General features: G+C 38.6%; 1 protein-coding gene across 2 annotated transcripts in view; it reads right to left on the bottom strand.

Moving 5' to 3' along the window:
- Positions 1–20,408, bottom strand: part of CACNA1C (calcium voltage-gated channel subunit alpha1 C) — a 708,026-nt gene that overhangs the window by 632,376 nt on the left and 55,242 nt on the right. The window contains exon 1 of one of the 2 annotated variants that reach the window (XM_043540181.1): positions 4,096–4,753. The exons of the other annotated variant lie outside the window; for it this stretch is intronic. Within the exon in view, the coding sequence (XP_043396116.1) occupies positions 4,096–4,144 (49 nt within the window). The 5' untranslated portion in view covers positions 4,145–4,753. Of the gene's footprint in view, positions 1–4,095; positions 4,754–20,408 lie in introns of those variants that run through there. 2 annotated transcript variants of the gene reach the window in all.

Here is a 20,408-nt window from a genome sequence, read left to right on the forward strand (position 1 = left end):
AATGTTTCTACTGACAGACCTTTTACAGAAAAATTAAAGGACAAAAAAAATTAATGTTACCAGAAAATTAATAAACAGGTTGCTAATTTGCTTTTTTAAATTATGGCAGGAGAGCAGTTTCTCATACATATAGGAGCAACTCTCCAAAAGTATAGAAAGTAAAATTAGCATGCTGAAAATACAGCAGAAAATTAGAGCAGCCATCCAATATTTTCCATCTTACATCTTCAATGGTTTTGTGTTGTAACATAGCATGAGACGGATTCCAACCCATAAAATGAAATCTATGCATTTTTACCTGTAAAGTAAAGGAAAATATCTTTCACCCTTAAGATGATGTATTATTTCTGCCGAAGTACACATCACATGACCCAAACTTCAGGTCAGAAAATATCTTATGATTACATTAGGGGCTTGACCCTCTTATTATCAATATGTTCCTGGTAAATTGAGGAACTAATTAATATAGCCTTTATTTAAGAAGATACAAACTTATTTTGAAGAGAAAAATATCAAGAACAAAATACGTGCAGCCTAGAAAGGAAAGAGGCTACAGTAAGACCTAATTATGGTTTTAAAATACCTGAGGGAGTCCCACAATGAGCAGGTCGGAATCTGTTCAGACTATGCAACAAGGACAAAACCCAAAGGCATAATCTGAGACTGAATGAAAGAGCAGTTTAAACCTGATATAAGAAATGGATTTTCACTCAGAGGATCATTACTATGCGGAATAGATGACCTAGCAGGGGTCTGTAGTACTAATTAATTTAATTATAGGATGGATACATATCTAACTATCAATGCTATATAAGGAATTTATTTCTGAAAAGCAAATATTTGTGCAGAGAGCCAAAGGATGGACTGGTTGGACCTGGAATTCTTTCCTGCCAAATATTTCTCTATTTCTTTTATGGCTTCTTGACTCCATAGCCCTGTAGTGCCACCTCCTGGACGAGGCAGTACTTAAACAGCCCGAGTTCTCCCAGGTCCACCTTGATAAACTGCAGCAGCTGACTACTCTTTTTTTTAATAAACAAACAACCACCGCCGCCAGTTTTATTTCCCTTCCTCTTTGGCCAACAAATCTCATCAAAGAAAGATTCCCTGGCTCCCAATGCCAAAAGCACAAGCACTGAAATGTAACTAGACTCAAACTAGGAGCACCAAAGGGCTCCCTGTGTTCCCTGTGCATTTTAAAGGAGTGCAAAACATCTTTTTGCAGAATGATTTTCCATTTTATTTTATGACTAAAAAATTTTAAATACTATGATGGGATACAGTAAAGAGGCCCATTTAAGAATACTCCAGGTCCTATAAGTGTATTTGATATGATGTAGCTAGTTGTAAATGCTTTTTCTTGTGCCTGTTTTTTATTTTTTCCCTTAAATAAACATATGCTCTATGGTTACAATGAATAATTAATTGTCATTGAAATATATTCCATTGTGTAGAATAATTAAACACTGAAAAGTACCTAAGCATCAAGAAGTAACAGTGCTACTAGCTAAACCAACCCCATTACCCTTTTCTATGTGCAGTACAAGAGCATGATGGAAAATATATCAGACCAATATCTTTCATCTCCAAAAACTGGGAAAATTATGACTTCAAGGTGAAAATATACCATCACTTTCTAAGCAGCACGAGTAAAGTTAATACAAGTGTGTTATAAACCTACACATATTAATACGTAAGAAAATAGTGTATTCATAACAAAAATGCCTTTGCAATCATATGATCTTCTCTACCTGACCAAAGGCCTTTGTTATTTTTTAAGTAAAGAATAATAATTTGGCTCATTTGTTATCCCGACTCCAGAATGTGAGACCATTAGGGTAGTCAGGTAAGTGGTTGACTGGATTTTGATATAAGCAAAGAGCATCTATGACAAGAAGAGGCCTAGTCATGCTGCTCAAACTTCTAATACAGACATAAAGATATGTCTTTTACCGGCAGTACCCAGAATACCCTCCTTGCTGTCAACAGCTGGGGAATGTAAAGCTAAGACATTCTAGTGTCCTAAACCAAATGTTTTCAGATATATTGAGAAGAGCAGCTCAGTATCACAGCCCTGGCTTTCCTTTGCACTCATCTTTTTAATCTCTGCCTTTCATTTTAGAATCGCTGTTTGCTCTAATTACTCCATTATGTCCTGGAATTAGTTTGCTCTGAGCTCTGATCATCTTTACCACCCCATTTTCTTGGCTACAAATCCATTTTTACCTCACAAGCTTCCTCCACTTACAAAAATTAAAAGAGGTATGAATAAATGCCAGCCCTCAGGGAAACTAACTTCCTTCCACATTTGGATGGTTTTCTGTTTGTTTTAGAAGTTGTTCTTTCACCTGAGAGCATTGAGAATCAGCATCCAAAGATAGATGCAAAACTGCTCCTCCAATTATATAATCACTGCAGTTGATAACTAGAGAGCTGGATTCAGGTTGCCATAGTGTTGGCATATTGCTATGAAGTCTGAGCTCTTCGTCCACTTTACCCACTCTGGCACTGAAAGAGAAATCCACTTCTGCCTGCCGAATGCATGTGCAAAGCACTAGGGCTTACACAAAAAGAACACACTTTAGATCAGGGGCTGATTCCTTGCTCCGCCTACTTGATTTTGGGAGAGTACTTGGAGGAGGAGGGGAAGAGGGGCTGTTTGTTTTTCTTCTTCATCTGTGTTTAATTGGGGATTTGATCGTTGAAATCGACCTATTCCTCCTCCACTAAGGCTACTACAGCCCAGATGCAACGTGGGTGTTTCCTCCTCAGCTAAAGGGCGCTAAATAGGAACAGAAAAATCTGGCCTCAAACTGCCCTCCTAGCCCCAGATTGAGTGGCTCACCAAATGACTGGAGGCGCTTTTGGCAAATCGAGTTGTTTAATTACGGTCTTCAAGGGAAAATCCCCTCCAGCAACAGTAGGAGTAGGGAGGAAAGGGGGCAATATTTACACACAGACAAGTTAGCCTCTGACACCAGAGGTGTAAGTACGCACCACTAAAACGGAGAGGCTTCCTTATCAGGCAATGCGGGGAGATTTAGTGGAGATGAAAAAGACGCTGGTCACAAATGGGGTTATATAGACACCTCGATACATTACTACCCACCAAGGACCGCTCTCTCTCTTTCTCTCTCTCTCTCTCTTCAGGGGAAGAAAATGGCTCTGTTTGTTCTGCAATCACAATTTGTGCGTTAAATGCTGCTTGGGGAGGAGAATGGAAGGAGGTTGACAACATGCAGGTTACAGGATAAAAATGACATCAAGTATAACAGCTGCCAATGGGGGGGGGGTGAGGGGAAACTTCTAGAGTTGGACCAACAAAGTTTTAATATAGGGGGTAGCTGGTTACACTTCTTAATTATAAAGAGAACTAACGTGTCTTAAAGTCCATAATGTGGACAAATCAGAACAAGAGCTATTTGAGAATTCGCTACAAAAAGTAAACCCTTTGATTTAAACATAACACAGAGCTACATCATCTTTCTATCATTATATATCTCCGACATATTACATATATGTGTATTTGTGTGTACACAGATAACTCCTCGTCCTCTCCCTTTTGATGTTAGATTAGAAACAGCCAAAGGAGAAGGAGAGGGCTCCCCTCCCAGCATCTTGGGAAACTGTATTGAGATTTGCGTTTAGAGGAATTGGTGTGATATTAACTCGTGAAAACCCCTAAACCAGGCTTACTGGAAGTAATCTTCCTCTGACACGTAACAGCCAAGCTGCACCGCAAAATCACTTAGCTTTCTTCCAAACTGTCCGTTGGGCGTCCCTTTTCCACTCTTCTGGGGTTTTTTTTTTTTTTTTTTTTAAAGCACTTGCACAACTTTTCCTTCCCTGGTATTTCTTATGAAACACATGCTCCCATGGGGATTTTTCAGCGGATAATCTAACTAGATCACTGCAACAAATCCGTCTAATGTTATCAGTATGATCTGAATGGAAATTGGTGTCATAGCCTGCTTTCTCTCGCTATTCCCCCTCCTATCGTTGACTTTAGCAGCCGCAGAAGAAATTGACATTACAGAGACGATGGACAGAATAGAAAATAATTGCTAGATCCTTTGAGGTAAACCTCAATCTTACCTTGATGGTTTTCTTCTGGAATGTACATCCTCTTGTTTTCATTGACCATTTAAAATGAGTCCAGATTAATCCCTCCAAATATCGGCTTGGTAAAATTCAAGGAAGAATGGAGCTGCAGTATTTGCCCTTTTATTATTACCTGATTCCCATTATTGCATCAAACACCAAAAACTGATCCTTTCCACTACTGCCTCCTTTAGTGAAATTGCAATGCATCCTCAGTACATCCGGGCCCCTTCCAAGAATTTAGCACAGCACCTCTGGCTGCTAAACCATTTAAAAAAAAAAAAGAGCAAGAAGGGGGGAAACGAAAAAAAGCATCCAGGACAAATCTCAAAGGGTTAAATGTCTTTTTTTAAAATCCATCAGTTACAACAGAAAGAAAAAGAGGCGGGGGCGGGGGAGATGTTCAAAGGTTGCTGCTCCTCTTCAAAGCCATTCTGAGCGCGTTCTGTTGGCAGAGAGCTGTTTCTGCAGAGGAAGAGGGAGAGAGAGCATAGTCCCAGCCCCTCACTCCCTCCCCTCCCTCAGCACACTCACTTCCCTAGCGCGCGCGCTCTCACAGACAGACAGACACACTGAACACTTCCAGATGTTCCAGCTGTGGCAGCAGCAACAGCACACAGACCCCCGTGCACAGCTTTAGGAGCCGGCTGACTTGATCTGAAAGTTTAACATGCTCTCTCCCCTCACTGCGCCTGCTGAAACCTTTCTACAGACATGACGTCAAGAAAGCAAGCTAGATCTGGCTGCCTGGAAAAGTGGGGGGAAGAGGGGGGGGGAATCAATAGACAGACTGACAGACAGAGCTTGGTGGAACTGAGCTCTATAGTAGTCATTGCAGATCGCTCCAAGAATTCCACTGTAATTAGAACAGCTTTCCACTACCCCCTCCTCAATCTTATTTCTCAATATTGTGGGCTCTACCCTGCGGTTCCACTACGGAATGCATCTGTGATCTGAATTTAAAGGAGGACAATATCATTTGCTGAAATATTAACGTCTGCTTCATATAACGGCGTTTAGCAAAACATCGGAATGAGCTGTGATTACATTTGATCAATTACAGTCAGGATGCTGTATAACTGAAATACAAACACAATACACGGAGGAGGATGAAAGGAATACGGAGGGATAAGTTGCAAAGACAAGAGGATGCACAGATGTTTAAACAGATTAATCAAGCTAGGATTTTCATTATCCTTGGTGGAAGCACAAAAGTGTTCTGTTGGGGTATCCCACCTCTCTTCTTAATTATCACTGTCATTTGTCCCACTGTACTAGGAGCCTCCACAGAGCAGAAATGACTTCTTTCAAACAAAATGTGAACTGAATACAATACACGTTAAATGTATCTGGGCTCTCAGAGCTGCCATGTTAAAACAAGAAATGCAGAGTTCCAAAATACCCCTCTCCGGAATGAGGTTAGAAATTGTGCTGATTGGGGAAGCTAAACTAGTTGGAGTTGCATTTTGGGGAATGTCTGGAACATTATGTCCTACCTGTAAAACAACAAACTCAATATTTTAATTGTCATATCAACTTATAAGCATCATGCATGCAACATGATTCATTGTGATTAACATACATGTAGTTCTTCATTCCTTTCTAATGTACCTTCAATTAAGCTAGAATGGTAGGATTTTCCTGTTCATATATTTTGAGATTGTTACAGAGTGTAGTCGGGATTTAAATGATAATGGCCTTTATCACCTTTCCTCCAAATGGATCCCTATGCACTTTACAAAACATCTATCTCTTAGGAATCTTTCATCCACCACTAAACTGTGGGTATCTCTGGGGTGAAACTCAGAGCATAACAGCACACAGCAACATGTACACAACAGATCTGCTGAGGAAAGGAAGATAATACCATAGCCACTTGAAACCACAAGGGAAACTGAGCTGGACATAACCCAATTACCAAAGTTGAAATTTGGCCAGCACACTGACCTGTCATAAAAAAAGGTCCCCTGGTTTTCTAATTACCACAGGACTTCCATTTTAGGTAGCATTGAAAAGACAAATTCTCCAGAAGCACATTGCCCCATAACACCATGCTGAGGCACTGAGTTAGTATTGACTCAGAAGAGAGAGTGCCTCCAGCTGAATCAAAAATACTACTTCCTCCAGCACCTAGACTTTATCTCATAGCATCCCATCCAAACACTTACCCTATTTAATTCATGAAAGCAGCTGAGATCATAGTTTGAGATGGAATGATTGTATATTACATTAATTTATTATCATTTCTAGTTGGCTTTTTGTCTGTGAAAAATAACTTCTCCCTCAAAAAATATATTTAATAAACCCTTGGCATTGAAAAGGAACTGAACAATGGCTCCAGTTTCTTACTTTTAAATGTAAATAAGTATGCTCTATTGTTCTCTTCATAAACCCAAATTCTTACCATCTTGGATTGTGTTCATTCCATTTTTTAAAGTATGAGTCAACCAAGATTTGCATGATTCACCCAGAAAACCATCACTTGCATGGACACAGTCACTTAGGAAGCATTTAGGAGAATGCTGATCACTGCTGCACAGAAGCCAAATACTCCTTGGGGCATTTGTAAACATCTCATTTGCCCTTACTGGTTCACATGCTCAACAAGCAGAAAATGTATATACAGCATTAGTCAAATGTCAGCCACCAACCACCATACTGTTGCTTTCTGCCAAATCACATACATCTGCAGGCACATACACAAGCTGTCCCTACCACCTACAGATCTTTCTCTAGTCTTTATCCATCTAAGCTTCCAACATAGGACACAATTTGGGCCAATTACCAAAAACAAGGTTCAGAAGAAATTAGTGCAAGAATCTAGAATATTAGCCTGCATTAATTTGTTAGCATAAATAAGTTTTACTATAACCAGCAGTTTCCTGATTCAACATCTATGACACTAACAGCTTACTATGTAAAAGGTGGAAGTGAATGTAAATTTAAGATAAAGTCATCCTGGTAATGAAAGACAGTCAAGAGGTAGGACAGTGACCATCAAACACTCATCTCAAAAAATCTTATTTTCAAGGCTAAGAAAAGTTTGTGAAAATCAGTTTGTTAAAAAGTTGCATTTAAAGTAAAGGTAGTTATACCACATTTCCCTAACACTGCAATAACCTAAGTACACTGTTTTACCACGTATTACCATGGGACTTAAGGGGTATGATGTGCCTCACACTGGCTATCTGTACCAGGAAGTATTTCATCCAGACAGCTTAAATATAAAATAGCAATTGGGGAATGCAAATGTAATGATCCTCCGTACAAGACATTAGGGTTTGAACCTGAAGTTTTCAGCACCAAAACACAGACTGCTTGAGTTAAAGGAGACCCTTCACCATTTGATAGGAGGAGGAGGCTATCTTCTAACATGGGGAGAGCAAACTACAGCCCACGGGCTGGATCCGGCCCGTCAGGGCTTTCAATCCAACCACAGGATTGCCAGCCCCATGGCACAGTGGAGATAAGGCAGGCTCCCGGCCTACCCTGGCCACGCGCTGTTCCTGGAAGTGGCCGGCACCACGTGGCCCCTGGGGAAGGGGGGAGGAGGGAGAGAGGGCTCTGTGCGCTGCCCTCACCTGCAGGCACTGCCCCCTGCAGCTCCCATTGGCCAGGAATGGGGAATCGCGGCCAATGGGAGTTTCAGGGTGGTACCCACAGGCAAGGGCAACGCACGGCAGAGCTGCCTGCCCCACTCCACCTCCAGGGGCCGCAGGGATGTGGTGCTGGCTGCTTCCGGGAGCAGCGCAGGGCCACGGCAGATAGGGAGCCTCTATTGAAATCCGGATCCGGCCCACGGACTGTAGTCTGCCGTCCCCTGTGTTAGAGGAGGGAGGTGCTCAGATACCATAGTGATGAGAGCCATATAAATAGTTAGATGGGTACTTATTTCTGAGAAACTGCTTCTGTATTAAGGTATGAAGTGGCAGAGATTATTTGAGCAGTAGATCATGTATCATAAGTTTATTTGTTCTGCCAAACAATGCAGTATTCCATTTCCCTTCCCAAATCTACAGAGTATATTAGACACATAAAAACCAACATCAGTTCCTAGCACATAAGTTACAGCTACCTGCATGGCTTCTGTGGCTGGTATCCAGCCCTTTTATACTAAAGGAAGGGCTACTGTGATGCCAGTTTTTGACGGCAGAGCTGGGAGAGAAACGGAGTAAAAACTGAGAGATCCTTGAAGAATATTAAATAAGAATATTAACAACTACTTTTAAAGAAATATGATGACAACCTTTTAAGGACTCTCCTTATGCCTCAAACAGACTAGTCCCTTCCTCCCCCCCCTATTAATGTAATATGGCTATTGCATAAATTATCTAGCTGGTCCTATTTTCAGTAGATTAACTTCACACCATTGTTGGTAGTTATTCTTTTTACTATAAAACCACAAGGGAATAAATTCTTCAAAAGAAGAAAAACATATTTATCTTCAGAAATTGTATGAAAGCTCATCATACAAAAATGATTTTTACAGGGACAGCTCAGAAACCCTGTTGCAGATCTCTGCACTACTACGCTAAAAGTAAAATTTTATTCAGATTTAGGTTTTTGCACCTCAATCAGGCTGGGAGTGGAGGCAGCACATAACAGTCTGCTCCCGCTCATACTGAAGACAACGGGAATTTTTGCCATTGATTTCAATAAAAAGAAATGGGACCTAACTACAATTCAAATTTTGCACATGGATCTCAGTCTTCCATTTTTGAAAACTTGGCCTTTAATGGTTTCAGTTGTTATATAGTGTCTATCTTCTTCAATATGGGGTAACTAAATCTGAGGGCAATGACCTAAGTAGTGATGAGTACAGCAAAAGAAGAATCTTGCTTGGATAACACGTGATTCTCTTAACACAGCTCAGCATAACTTTTGTTTTTCGTGACAGCATTTCATTGTGGATTTATATGCAATGTATCATCTACTATAACCCTCAGGGTTTTCTCTTTGCTACTACTTCCTAACCAGTATTTCCTTGGTCTATATTTGTGCATATTAGTATTCTTTCCGGCATGACCACATTGCATTTACTTTACATCAATCACATTTTATTGACTTCAGACCATTTTTCTAATCTATCAAGATTGTTCATTTTTAATCCTATCCTCCAAACTATTTGTCATTCCTCCCAGCTTCACATCTCCTACAAATTTGATTGCCACACTCTCCACACCATCTTTCTACCTGTTAATGAAGGGATCTTCCATATATCTAAAATAAACACTGGGTTTTTAAAATGTTTTGTATTTAATGGGCATGAATGTAGGCAATATGTAGGCAGACTGCAGCCAGGTGCACAAGCTTTCAGCTCTACCACTTACATAAAAACACAGGGATTGTTTTTTCCCAGAAAAAAAAAATCCAGTGACATTTTTCAGATTATCAGGATTTCTGTGTTTCATTTTTTTAGAATTTGGTGCTGTGAGATATTTACTGGAATATGACATATACTTAAAATTTTTACAAAACCAAAACAGCGAGATTTTCAAAGCCAACTAGAGAATTTAGCCACACAACTCCCATTGAAATTAATAGGACTTTTATGACTAAATGCCCTACTTGGCTTGAAAATCTCAGTTATTAGGTTCTAATTTCAACATATCAATAAAAACTAACAATTCTAACAAATTAAAAGGAAAACTATGAGAGTATCCACATCATTAGGCTTTCTAAGTCTATTAGGAAATGGTAAGAAAGTCACAACTTTTCAAGAATTTTCGAGAAGAAGGTAAATGAGTGAAACCATTGAAGACTGGACAAGGGAGTGGCTACTGAGTGGAATCAACTGTTATTCTATATTGAAGAAATAGAAGTGGATGGAACTGTGAAATGTTAAGTAGGGTGTGGTTTGCTAGAATATCGAAACTTCTGGAAGGAAGGTTTGGCATCTGAAAATGCTGTTTTATATAAAGCTGTTTAGCTCATCTTAATTTTTCAGTCTGCAATCTTCAGAGTTAATTTGGTTTTGATTCCAGCTGGAGTAAATGTGAGAGCTGCTGACCAATACCGCAAACAGATAATGAATGTTTAGTGATTACTAAACATCATTGTATGAATTTATCTGACATGCCTAAAGGTAAAGGAAGAAGTAGGAAACAAGTGCTTGAGTAGACTGAGGTAATAAAGAGATAATTACCCTAAGCAAAATGTAAACATTGTGAAGAGCTGTTAAGTAGCAATATAGAAAAGATTTGTGCCCATGTCAAAAAGTGCAAAACATCCATTTCTTAGGATTCTTCAAGACCAAATGTGTCATTGAATGAAAATGAAGTTGAAGAGATCATAGGTAAGTTTTCGTGATCCGGTGAGATATTTTCAAAGACATTTTCATCATCAACACATGGACACAATGCTAATTTTACTACGTTGCACCAGGCCTTTTAACAGAACTTCATTATCTTCATTCCTGAGCAGTCTCTGTTCCTCACAAAATTACAAAGAATAGTTGATGACTGCGCCATAAAAACTGAACTGAAAACACTTGAACTTGGAAAAAAAAAGTTGCACTTCCTTTTGTTCTAACTGAGAAATTATTGGAGTACTTAGAATTGCATACACTGCTAGAAACAGATTGATCCATTACTGGATGCTGCAAGTAAAGGGAAAGAAAAATTAAAGAACTAAAAGCATCATCATTGACATTAATGCAAGATAGTTGGTCAAACATGAAATATGATCTGATAAAGTCTACAAGCAGATTTACAATGAAAAATGAATTATACTTTACTAGTACTTATGCTTTGTCTAAAAAGAAAAACTATAGAATATTATGTTCAAGTTGCTAATGATGCCATCTAAAAATGCAAAGAATAGTATGACAGTGAGGTCTTTGTCATTTGCTCACGACATAAATAAAATGAAGTGTAACTAAACTTCTGGCATATGGCTGTTCTGCACACTATTAAAATCACCTAACAGTCCAAAAACATATTGTGGAAGTTCAAATATTCTTCACAATCACCTGATGGTTAGTTGACTGAAAGAGAAGGACACTCCCTAATGATACTTGGTGGAGCTCTCAGAAATTTTGTATCTATAAATCCATTTGTAAATAGCTACCATAAGTTAGTTTAAATTTTCAGAGAGCATGAGGGAGGACTATGTCAAAAAAAGTCACATGCATTTTTAAAAATGGACGCTACAAAGACTAAAGTTACAAAAGCCAAAGAAGAAGGTTTCAAAGGGACTTGACAGATTACAGTCTGTTGGTGCTACTGTTTGCCATCGCACTGGAAATCAGGCTTGATCTAATTAACAAACAAATGGAGCCGCACAACAATAAAATCAAAAAGCAATTCAAAGATGATATGGAACTTTTCTACTAGTTAGCCAGTATGACTGCTTCCAAATAAAAAGGTCATAAGTTGAGCTCGAAACAGGAAGAGGCAGATGAAACATGACTGATGGAACATAATTTAATGCTTTTAGCATTTAAAATTGAAGATCCAGATTTCTGCTCCAGATCTGTTTTGTGAACAAGGTTATGTCACAGTTCTTTGCAACAAAATGGTAGAAAATTGTAGAAGTAAAATCATGGAACACAGGACAGTTGAGAATTTTGTTAATTTTTAGAAGATCAATGCATATTAGTAATAGGCTATATGCTGAAAAAGCAAATTATCTGCTTTAGTTATCAGTTGCAAGGAGGGGTAGGACTAACTAGTTAATAGACTGAGGACTTAGTTATTGTGTTACTGGTTTTACATACAGAATTTCAAGCTTTTCATTTTGGACAATGTTTCCTTTTATGTTGGAGAACTAAATATGCTTATGAAATGAATCACATAATTTGGGACTAGTGTTTTACTTCATAAAATCTTTCATGGGATTCTTTTGGCTTTTTTAATCAATTATTTTTTCTGGCTGGAGAAAAATCACAACATCCTAGCAACCAGTGTACTTCAGTCCTGAACTGCAATACTCTTAGCTATTGCAGTCCTGGAATCTTCACAATAATTCACTGCTCTACCAACACCCCCTGCTACAGTGACTGGTAATGGTGTTAAACTAAATGGGGATTTTGTGATGTGGGCAAAGAAAGGGACACTAGATTAAAGAATTATTTTCATAGGCAGCAATATTAGATTTGAATCCAGATTTCCAGAGATGGAAGGCTATCGTCTATAGCTAATAGAAGGGTACATCTCAGCACACCTAGCCCAGCATTTAGGTGATCTATTGGAAAGCAACTTTTCCAACAATTCAATAAAATAAAATTAGTTCCAACAGATTGCTCAAAAGAGCTCTTTGTTTCCATAAAAATATTCATCAAAACACCACAAGTAAATGCTGCACAGACCTTAACTGGATTGGTTAAATCATCAACTTTAAATCTGTACATTTTATTATGTTTCCATCTTGACTAACTGTTCTCTAAGCACATCCCAAAGCTCATTTACTGGGACATTATTAAAGTGTTAGAGAAGCTGTAGAAGCATGAAACAAAGTGTTATTTTGTTGGAGAGATATTAAAGACATCCCGGAAAGTTTTTAAAATACTGTATATATTATATCATCCCCAGATGCATGGATTTGGGCTGGCATACAAAAGTTATCCAAATGGCTTCAATTAAAAAGGTACTTATGTTGGTATCATTGTTTGTAAACTTCATTTAAACCCCATGACTTCTACAGAATATTCCATATACATCTGGAATATTTTAGTAATATTCATAGTGAGAGAACCAAAAAAGTGCCACCAAACAACAAAGTAAAAGAAGCAGTGAGAGGCAAAAAGGCTTCCTTTTCAAAGTGGAAGGTAAATCCTAGTGAGGAAAATTAGATAGGAGCATAAACTCTGGCAAATGAAGTGTAAAAATATAATTAGGAAGGTCAAAAAAGAATTTGAAGAACAGCTAGCCTAAGACCCAAAAAATAATAGCAAAAAAAATTTTAAGTACATCAGAAGCAGGAAGCCTCCTAAACAATCAGTGGGGCCACTGGACAATTGAGATGCTAAAGGCGCACTCAAGGACGATAAGGCCATTGAGAAGAAACTAAATGAATTCTTTGCATCAGTCTTCCCGGCTGAGGATGTGAGGGAGATTCCTAAACCTGAGCCATTCTTTTTAGGTGGCAAATCTGAGGAACTGTCCCAGATTGAGGTGTCATTAGAGAAGGTTTTGGAACAAATTGATAAACTAAACAGTAATATGTCACCAGGACCAGATGGTATTTACCCAAGAGTGCTGAAGGAACTCAAATGTGAAAATGCAGAACTACCAACTGTAGTTTGTAATCTATCATTTAAATCAGCTTCTGGACCAAATGACTGGAGGATAGCTAATGTGACGCCAATTTTTAAGAAGGGCTCCAGGGGTGATCCCGGCAATTACAGGCTGGTAAGCCTGGCTTCAGTACCAGGCAAACTGGTTGAAACTATAGTAAAGAACAAACTTGTCAGACACAGATGAACATAATTTGTTGGTGAAGAGTCAACATGGTTTTTGTAAAGGGAAATCATGCCTCACCAATCAACTAGAATCTTTGAGGGGGATTGAGAGGAACGTCAACAAGTATGTGGACAAGGGGGATCCAGTGGATCCAGTGTACTTAGATTTTCAGAAAGCCTTTGACAAGTTCCCTCACCAAACGCTTTTAAGCAAAGTAAGCTGTCACGGGATAAGAGGGAAGGTCCTCTCATGGATTAGTAACTGGATAAAAGATAGGAAACAAAGGGTAGGTATAAATGGTCAGTTTTCAGAATGGAGAGAGGTAAATAGTGGTGTCCCCCAGGGGTCTGTACTGGGACCAGTCCTATTCAACATATTAATAAATGATCTGGAAAGGGGGTAAACAGCGAGATGGCAAAATTTGCAGATGATACAAAACTACTCAAGATAGTTAAATCCCAGGCAAACTGTGAAGAGCTACAAAAGGATCTCTCAAAACTGGGTGACTGGGCAACAAAATGGCAGATGAAATTCAATGTTGAAAAATACAAAGTAATGCACTTTGGAAAACATAATCCCAACTATACATATAAAATGATGGGGTCTAAATTGGCTGTTACCACTCAAGAAAGAGATCTTGGAGTCATTGTGGATAGTTCTCTGAAAACATCCATTCGGTGTGCAGCGGCAGTCAAAAAAGCTAACAGAATGTTGGGAATCATTAAGAAAGGGATAGATAATAAGACAGAAAATATCATATTGCCTCTACAAAAATCCATGGTACGCCCACATCTTGAATACTGTGTGCAGATGTGGTCGCCCATCTCAAAAGAGATATACTGGAATTGGAAAAGGTTCAGAAAAGGGCAACAAAAATTATTAGGGGTATGAAACGGCTTCCATATGAGGAGAGATTAATAAAACTGGGACTTTTCAGCTTGGAAAAGAGATGACTATGAGGGGATATGATTGAGGTCTATAAGTTCGTGAATAGTGTGGAGAAAGTAAATAAGGGAGTGTTATTTACTCCTTCTCATAACACAAGAACTAGGGTCACCAAATGAAATTAATAGGCAGCAGGTTTAACACAAATAAAAGGAAGTATTTCTTCACACAACATACAGTCAACCTGTGGAACTCTTTGCCAGATGATGTTGTGAAGGCCAAGACTATAACAGGGTTCAAAAAAGAAGTAGATAAATTCATTGAGGGTAGATCCATCAATGGCTATTAGCCAGGATGGGCAGGGATGGTGTCCCTAGCCTCCATTTGCCAGAAGCTGGGAACGAGCGACAGGGAATGGATCACTTGATGATTACCTGTTCATTCCCTCTGGGGCACCTGGCATTTGCTTCTGTCAGAAGACAGGATACAGAGCTAGATGGACCTTTGGTCTGACTCAGTACGGCTATTCTTATGTTCTTAATATGCACCAGCTGGGCTACTGAACACATACACATTGCACCATTGATTTCATTGGAATATTAATAAAATTCCAGCAGCATGCTAGGTGCCATGAACAGCAGCAAAATGTTTAGAGGGTCCCGTACAATTACAAGCTTTGAACCAACTCACTGTAAAAAGACCTTTATATGTTTATTGTTTCCAGCAACATCTTCTCTAGAAAGTCTTTATATTTTGAAACTAGAAAAAATGGTGATGTACTATATTTAAATTATCCTTACAGCACTCAACCAAAACTGTTTATTTGTATTTTCCCCATTTTCATTTCTTACCATTTTAGCTGAAAAAACAGTTTCTCCACCACGAAATTAAGAAGACTTTTTTATTCATCCATCCAACCTATTCTGGAAGAAACAACTAAAAAGTTAATAGTAGGGCTGTCAATTAATCGCAATTAACTCATGCGATTAACTCAAAAAAATTAATAATGATTAATGGCACTGTTAAACAATAGAATACCAATTGAAATTTATTAAATATTTTGTGTACAGTGCTCACTTTATATTATTTTTGATTGCAAATATTTGCACTGTAAAAATGATAAAAAGAAATAGTATTTTTAAATTCACCTCATACTAGTACTGTTGTGCATCTCTTTATCATAAAAGTGCAACTTAGAAATGTAGATTTTTTTTTGTTACATAACTGCACTCAAAAACAAAACAATGTAAAACTATAGAGCCTACAAGTCCACTCAGTCCTAATTCTTGTGCAGCCAATCACTACGAGAAACAAGTTTGTTTACATTTATGGGAGCTAATGCTGCCCGCTTCGTATTTACAACGTCACCTGAAAGTGAGAACAGGCGTTCACATGACACTGTTGTAGCTGGCATCGCAAGATATTTACGTGCCAGATATGCTAAACATTCATATGCCCCTTCATGCTTTGGCCACCATTCCAGAGGACATGCTTCCGTGCTGATGATGCTCATTAAAAAAATAATGTGTTGATTAAATTTGTGACTGAACTCCTTGGGGGAGAACTGTATGTCTCCTGCTCTGTTTTACCCTCATTTTGCCATATATTTCATGTTGTAGCAGTCTCGGATGATGACCCAGCACATGTTCATTTTAAGAACACTTTCACTGAAAAATTTGATAAAATGGAAAAAAAAGATACCAATGTGAAATTTCTAAAGCTAGCTACAGCACTCAACCCAAGATTTAAGAATCTGAAGTGCCTTCCCAAATCTGAGAGGGATGTGGTGTTGAGCATGCTTTCAGAAGTCTTAAAAGAGCAACACTCAGATGCAGAAACTACAGAACCCTAACCACCAAAAAAGAAAATCAACCTTCTGCTGGTGGCATCTGATTCAGATTATGAAAACGAACATGTGTCTGTCCGCACAGCTTTGAATCAGTATAGAGCAGAACCCGTCATCAGCAAGGACACATATCCTCTGGAATGGTAGTTGAAGCATTGAGGGACATAATCTTTAGTGCATCTGGCATGTAAATATCTTGCAGCACCAGCTACTACAGTGCCATGCAAACATGTGTTCTCACTTTCAGGTGACATTGTAAACAAGAAGCAGGCAGCATTATCTTCTAGAAATGTAAACAAACCTGTTTGTCTGAGCAATTGGCTGAAGAAGTAGGACTGATTGGACTTGTAGGCTCTAAAGTTTGACTTTGAAGAAAATGTAGAAAACATCCAAAAATATTTAAATAAATGGTATGCTACTATTGTTTAACAGCGTGATTAATCATGATTAATTTTTTTAATCACTTGACAGCCCTAGTTAATAGCTTACTTACTATCAAAAGTACATATTAGTTTATGAATGTCCTCTCATTAATAGTGTGAGTGCAAAGCTGAACAAGTTAAGCTCCCAACACAAACTAAATGACACTTATCTCTCAATGAATGCATTCCCCATGGGGCGGAGGAGTTTTCCGGGGGGGAGGGTTTAGGTTCTTCAATTTTTTCCATGTTTGGTTTGATTTGTTCTTTAATTGGGAGGACAGTAGGAGTGAACCACAAGGAGAGCACCTCCAGGTTGAATTTATAGCAGTGGAAGAACTTTCCACCAAAAGAAAAATGTCTCACCTCTTCACCAGCTAATCAGCATCCTTCACTATTCTGAAGTGCACAGGTAACCTGACTAGAAAAATAAGTGAGCTTCAGAATGGAGGGGCATCATGGACTCTAACTGGCTGCCAAGAAAGGGTAGGGGTGTCTTTCTGAAGAGTCTCACAGAATTTTTCAGCATTTATTTGATTATAACTAAATGTTTTTCTTTAAACTACAAGAGACAGGAGTTGAAACAAATTTTGAAAAGAAAAAAGAAATACAAAGGAACAGAAGACAGATATTTGGTACATATAATTAGCCTATGTAACTGTGTGATCTTATTCTTACTCTCATTCTGCCTCCCCACTTCCCTCCTACTGTATGTTATCCTCACTTGTTGCACTGTTTTCTTAAATTATACTAAGATTTGCTAGGCAGGGACTATGTCTTCTTATGTGTTTGTACAGCACTCAGCATAATGGAGCCCTGATCCTGACTGGGGCCTCTGGGCATTAAAGCAATACAAATAATAAAATATAATAATGATTATTATACTGATCTTGCAGATTAAGAAACAGAGAATAAATTACTTGTCCAAAGTAATGTAAGGAACGAGGAACTGAGTTTTGAAGAGAACAGAAGTCTTGATTTCCTGTTCTTCTGAGCTCTAAATAACTGCCTCCTTTTTAAGATATGTCCTTTGTCTTAGGTTACTTGCGTCATCACCTATGATGTTGATGAGGCAAAATAAAGGTCACCTACTTCAGAACAGGGTTGGGAGCAATTAACATAAGTTGAATATTTCAGATTTGCCTTCTGCATAACCAAGTCCCTGAGACTGTCTCCCTTAACCAAGGTTCATCAGACTCTGTTCTAGGCTTCTAGAGCAAGACTGGACACTTTAATTTTTAGGAGGACAGATGCTGGAGTTTCTTTTATCATGGTCTGTTTGAAGACCCTGTTGGTAGCTTATGATTCTGAACCAGGAACAGATGAAGTAGAAAATTGTTTACTCACCTCCAACTGTGCTTTGTTGACATGCTCTATTCTTAAGGGCCTCTCTCTTGCCTCTAAGGAACTGGGCAAGAGAAAGCCCAAAATCTCATTCACCTCTGTCTGCATCATAGTAGTCCAGGAAGCAGAAGATGAGTCTGACCATTGCACCTGTAATGTTTAATTGAACCACTGCTGAATGGTCTCCCAAATTAAGTTCTCCCTCTTCAGTCTCATTGGTGGATCTTTGATTTTTGCAACGGCTGTATCCTCTTGCTGTGTCCCCTACAGAAGCTAAGCATGAACTCTGGGGGGAGTAAGAGACCAAAGCAGAGGAAGGCACCAAAATTCTGAAGCTTTTATTGAATGTTGCTTCCTGTCAATCCAAAAGGAAAAGTACAATCTATCTGTTCCAGGTTGGTGAAGCTTAAGGGTGCTGAAAATGAATGATTTCTAAATAATAGCCACTACTATGCTCCTCAAATCCTGATTACTTGCCACTTAAGTTGGCAATGCTCTTGGCAATTGTTATCATGCACAATGGGTGCTATATTGGTTTTCTCTGTGGCCTGGGGAAGGAACATTTATCAGCAAGCACAACAGTGGAGTTTCTGCAGTATGTAACAGAACAAATATACAGTGAATGGAATGCAAGAGAAGTACCTGGCTTCACAAATAAGACATGTGACTATTGTTCTAACATGAATAGGCACAGACTTGTGCCCAAGGGACAGACTGACAGGATGCTAGATATAACATCTGTATTTAGCGGTATGGGACCGTAGTGCTGCTTTGCAGCCTTACCAGTGTCTAGAATTGAAAGACAGGTTAATATAAGAAAGAAGAAACCAAGTCTGTTCCTATAATACAGAAGAATGTAAAGGAAAAAAAACAACATATCATCCTCTATATCCCTGATAAGAATGCTCTATGCAAAACTATTCAGTGAAACCCACATGATGCCAGTAAGATCAACTCCAGCTGTCTCCAGAAATAGCTCTATATCTATGCTTAAATAATTTTTCTTTTTTATGCTACTCTATGTTATCAGATAGTTCCAGTTTACCAGAAATAGCTCTACAGAAATAGCTTTATAGCCATATATAAACAATTCTTCCTTCTGTGTGCCTTTAGTTTATCAAAAATCCTTCTAAAATCCGATGTTTATTTTTAAACTAGAAATTTGTAGACTAACTGACCTAAAGTATCAAAGCAACATACATAAGATCAAAATTACAAAGATAGAAGATTGAGTATGCAGTGGAAGAATGGTATATGGCAGTGGTTCTCAAACTTTTGTTCTGGTGACCCCTTTCACATAGCAAGCCTCTGAGTGCGACCCCCCCCCCTTATAAATTAAAAACACTTTTTTATATATTTAACACCATTATAAATGCTGGATGCAAAGCGGGGTTTGGAGTGGAGGCTGACAACTCGCAACCCCCCATGTAATAACCTCGCCACCACCTGAAAGGTCCCAACCCCCAGTTTGAGAACCCCGGCATATGGTGTTATTGCCCAGAATAGAAGTGGGCTGGTGGTCAAAATTGATCCTTAGCTCAAAACCACAGCATGCATGAACTTACTTCCAGGAAGTGCATATGGTGTAAATATGTTTAATTAAATTACTGAATAAATCTTTTATTGGGAAATACTAATCATTTTCCACATTTACTCCGCATGTCTGGCAATCTGTATAACTTTTAAATGGAATTTTTAAAAACAAGAATATATCTGTTTGTTTGTAAGGGCCCAACCTTGCTTCCACTAGTGTTATCGGGCCTGATTCTGATCTCATGCAAGCATTATGTAATTTATACTGGTACAAGGAGATCACAATTAGAGACTTCAGTGGGAACAGGATCGGACCTTAGAAATGCACCTACATCTTAATATTCAGCAATCTGGAACTGATGAATTCCACTCTTGCCACATGGCAAAGCAACAGCAACTGGAACCTGATGTTTTTCCACCATCCATCTCCATGCTCCGAGTTCTTCAGTCCCCTATGATGAAGTTTCCATAGCATGCAATGACATCTACAGAATAACGATATAATATTCTTATATGTATGTAGTTCTCTGTATCCCAAAAGGTGTCAAAGCATCCCAAAACCTATTACAGGAATCATTTCTCCTTTCACTGACATACAGCTGCCTTTTGTAATTAAAGGGCAGCAACTGTTTAACAGAACGCAAAACATCACAAAACAGTTTTCAATAGGAAGTAAGGAACGCCATATCAAACTATAGCTACTCTAAGAATTTAGGCAGAATGTAATTACCTGCTCTGGAATTTGGCCAGGTTTAGCATTAGCATCCCTACTACAGTAAAAAGTCCTAAGTCTATAATGACCACAAATTGATATCACAGCCAAAAAATAATACAGCAGCACAATGAAATCCAACAGTATACTGGGTCATTGGTTCAGAG

The sequence above is a fragment of the Chelonia mydas genome, chromosome 1, assembly GCF_015237465.2.
Source record: "Chelonia mydas isolate rCheMyd1 chromosome 1, rCheMyd1.pri.v2, whole genome shotgun sequence".
In the NCBI taxonomy this organism is placed as follows: domain Eukaryota; kingdom Metazoa; phylum Chordata; order Testudines; family Cheloniidae; genus Chelonia; species Chelonia mydas.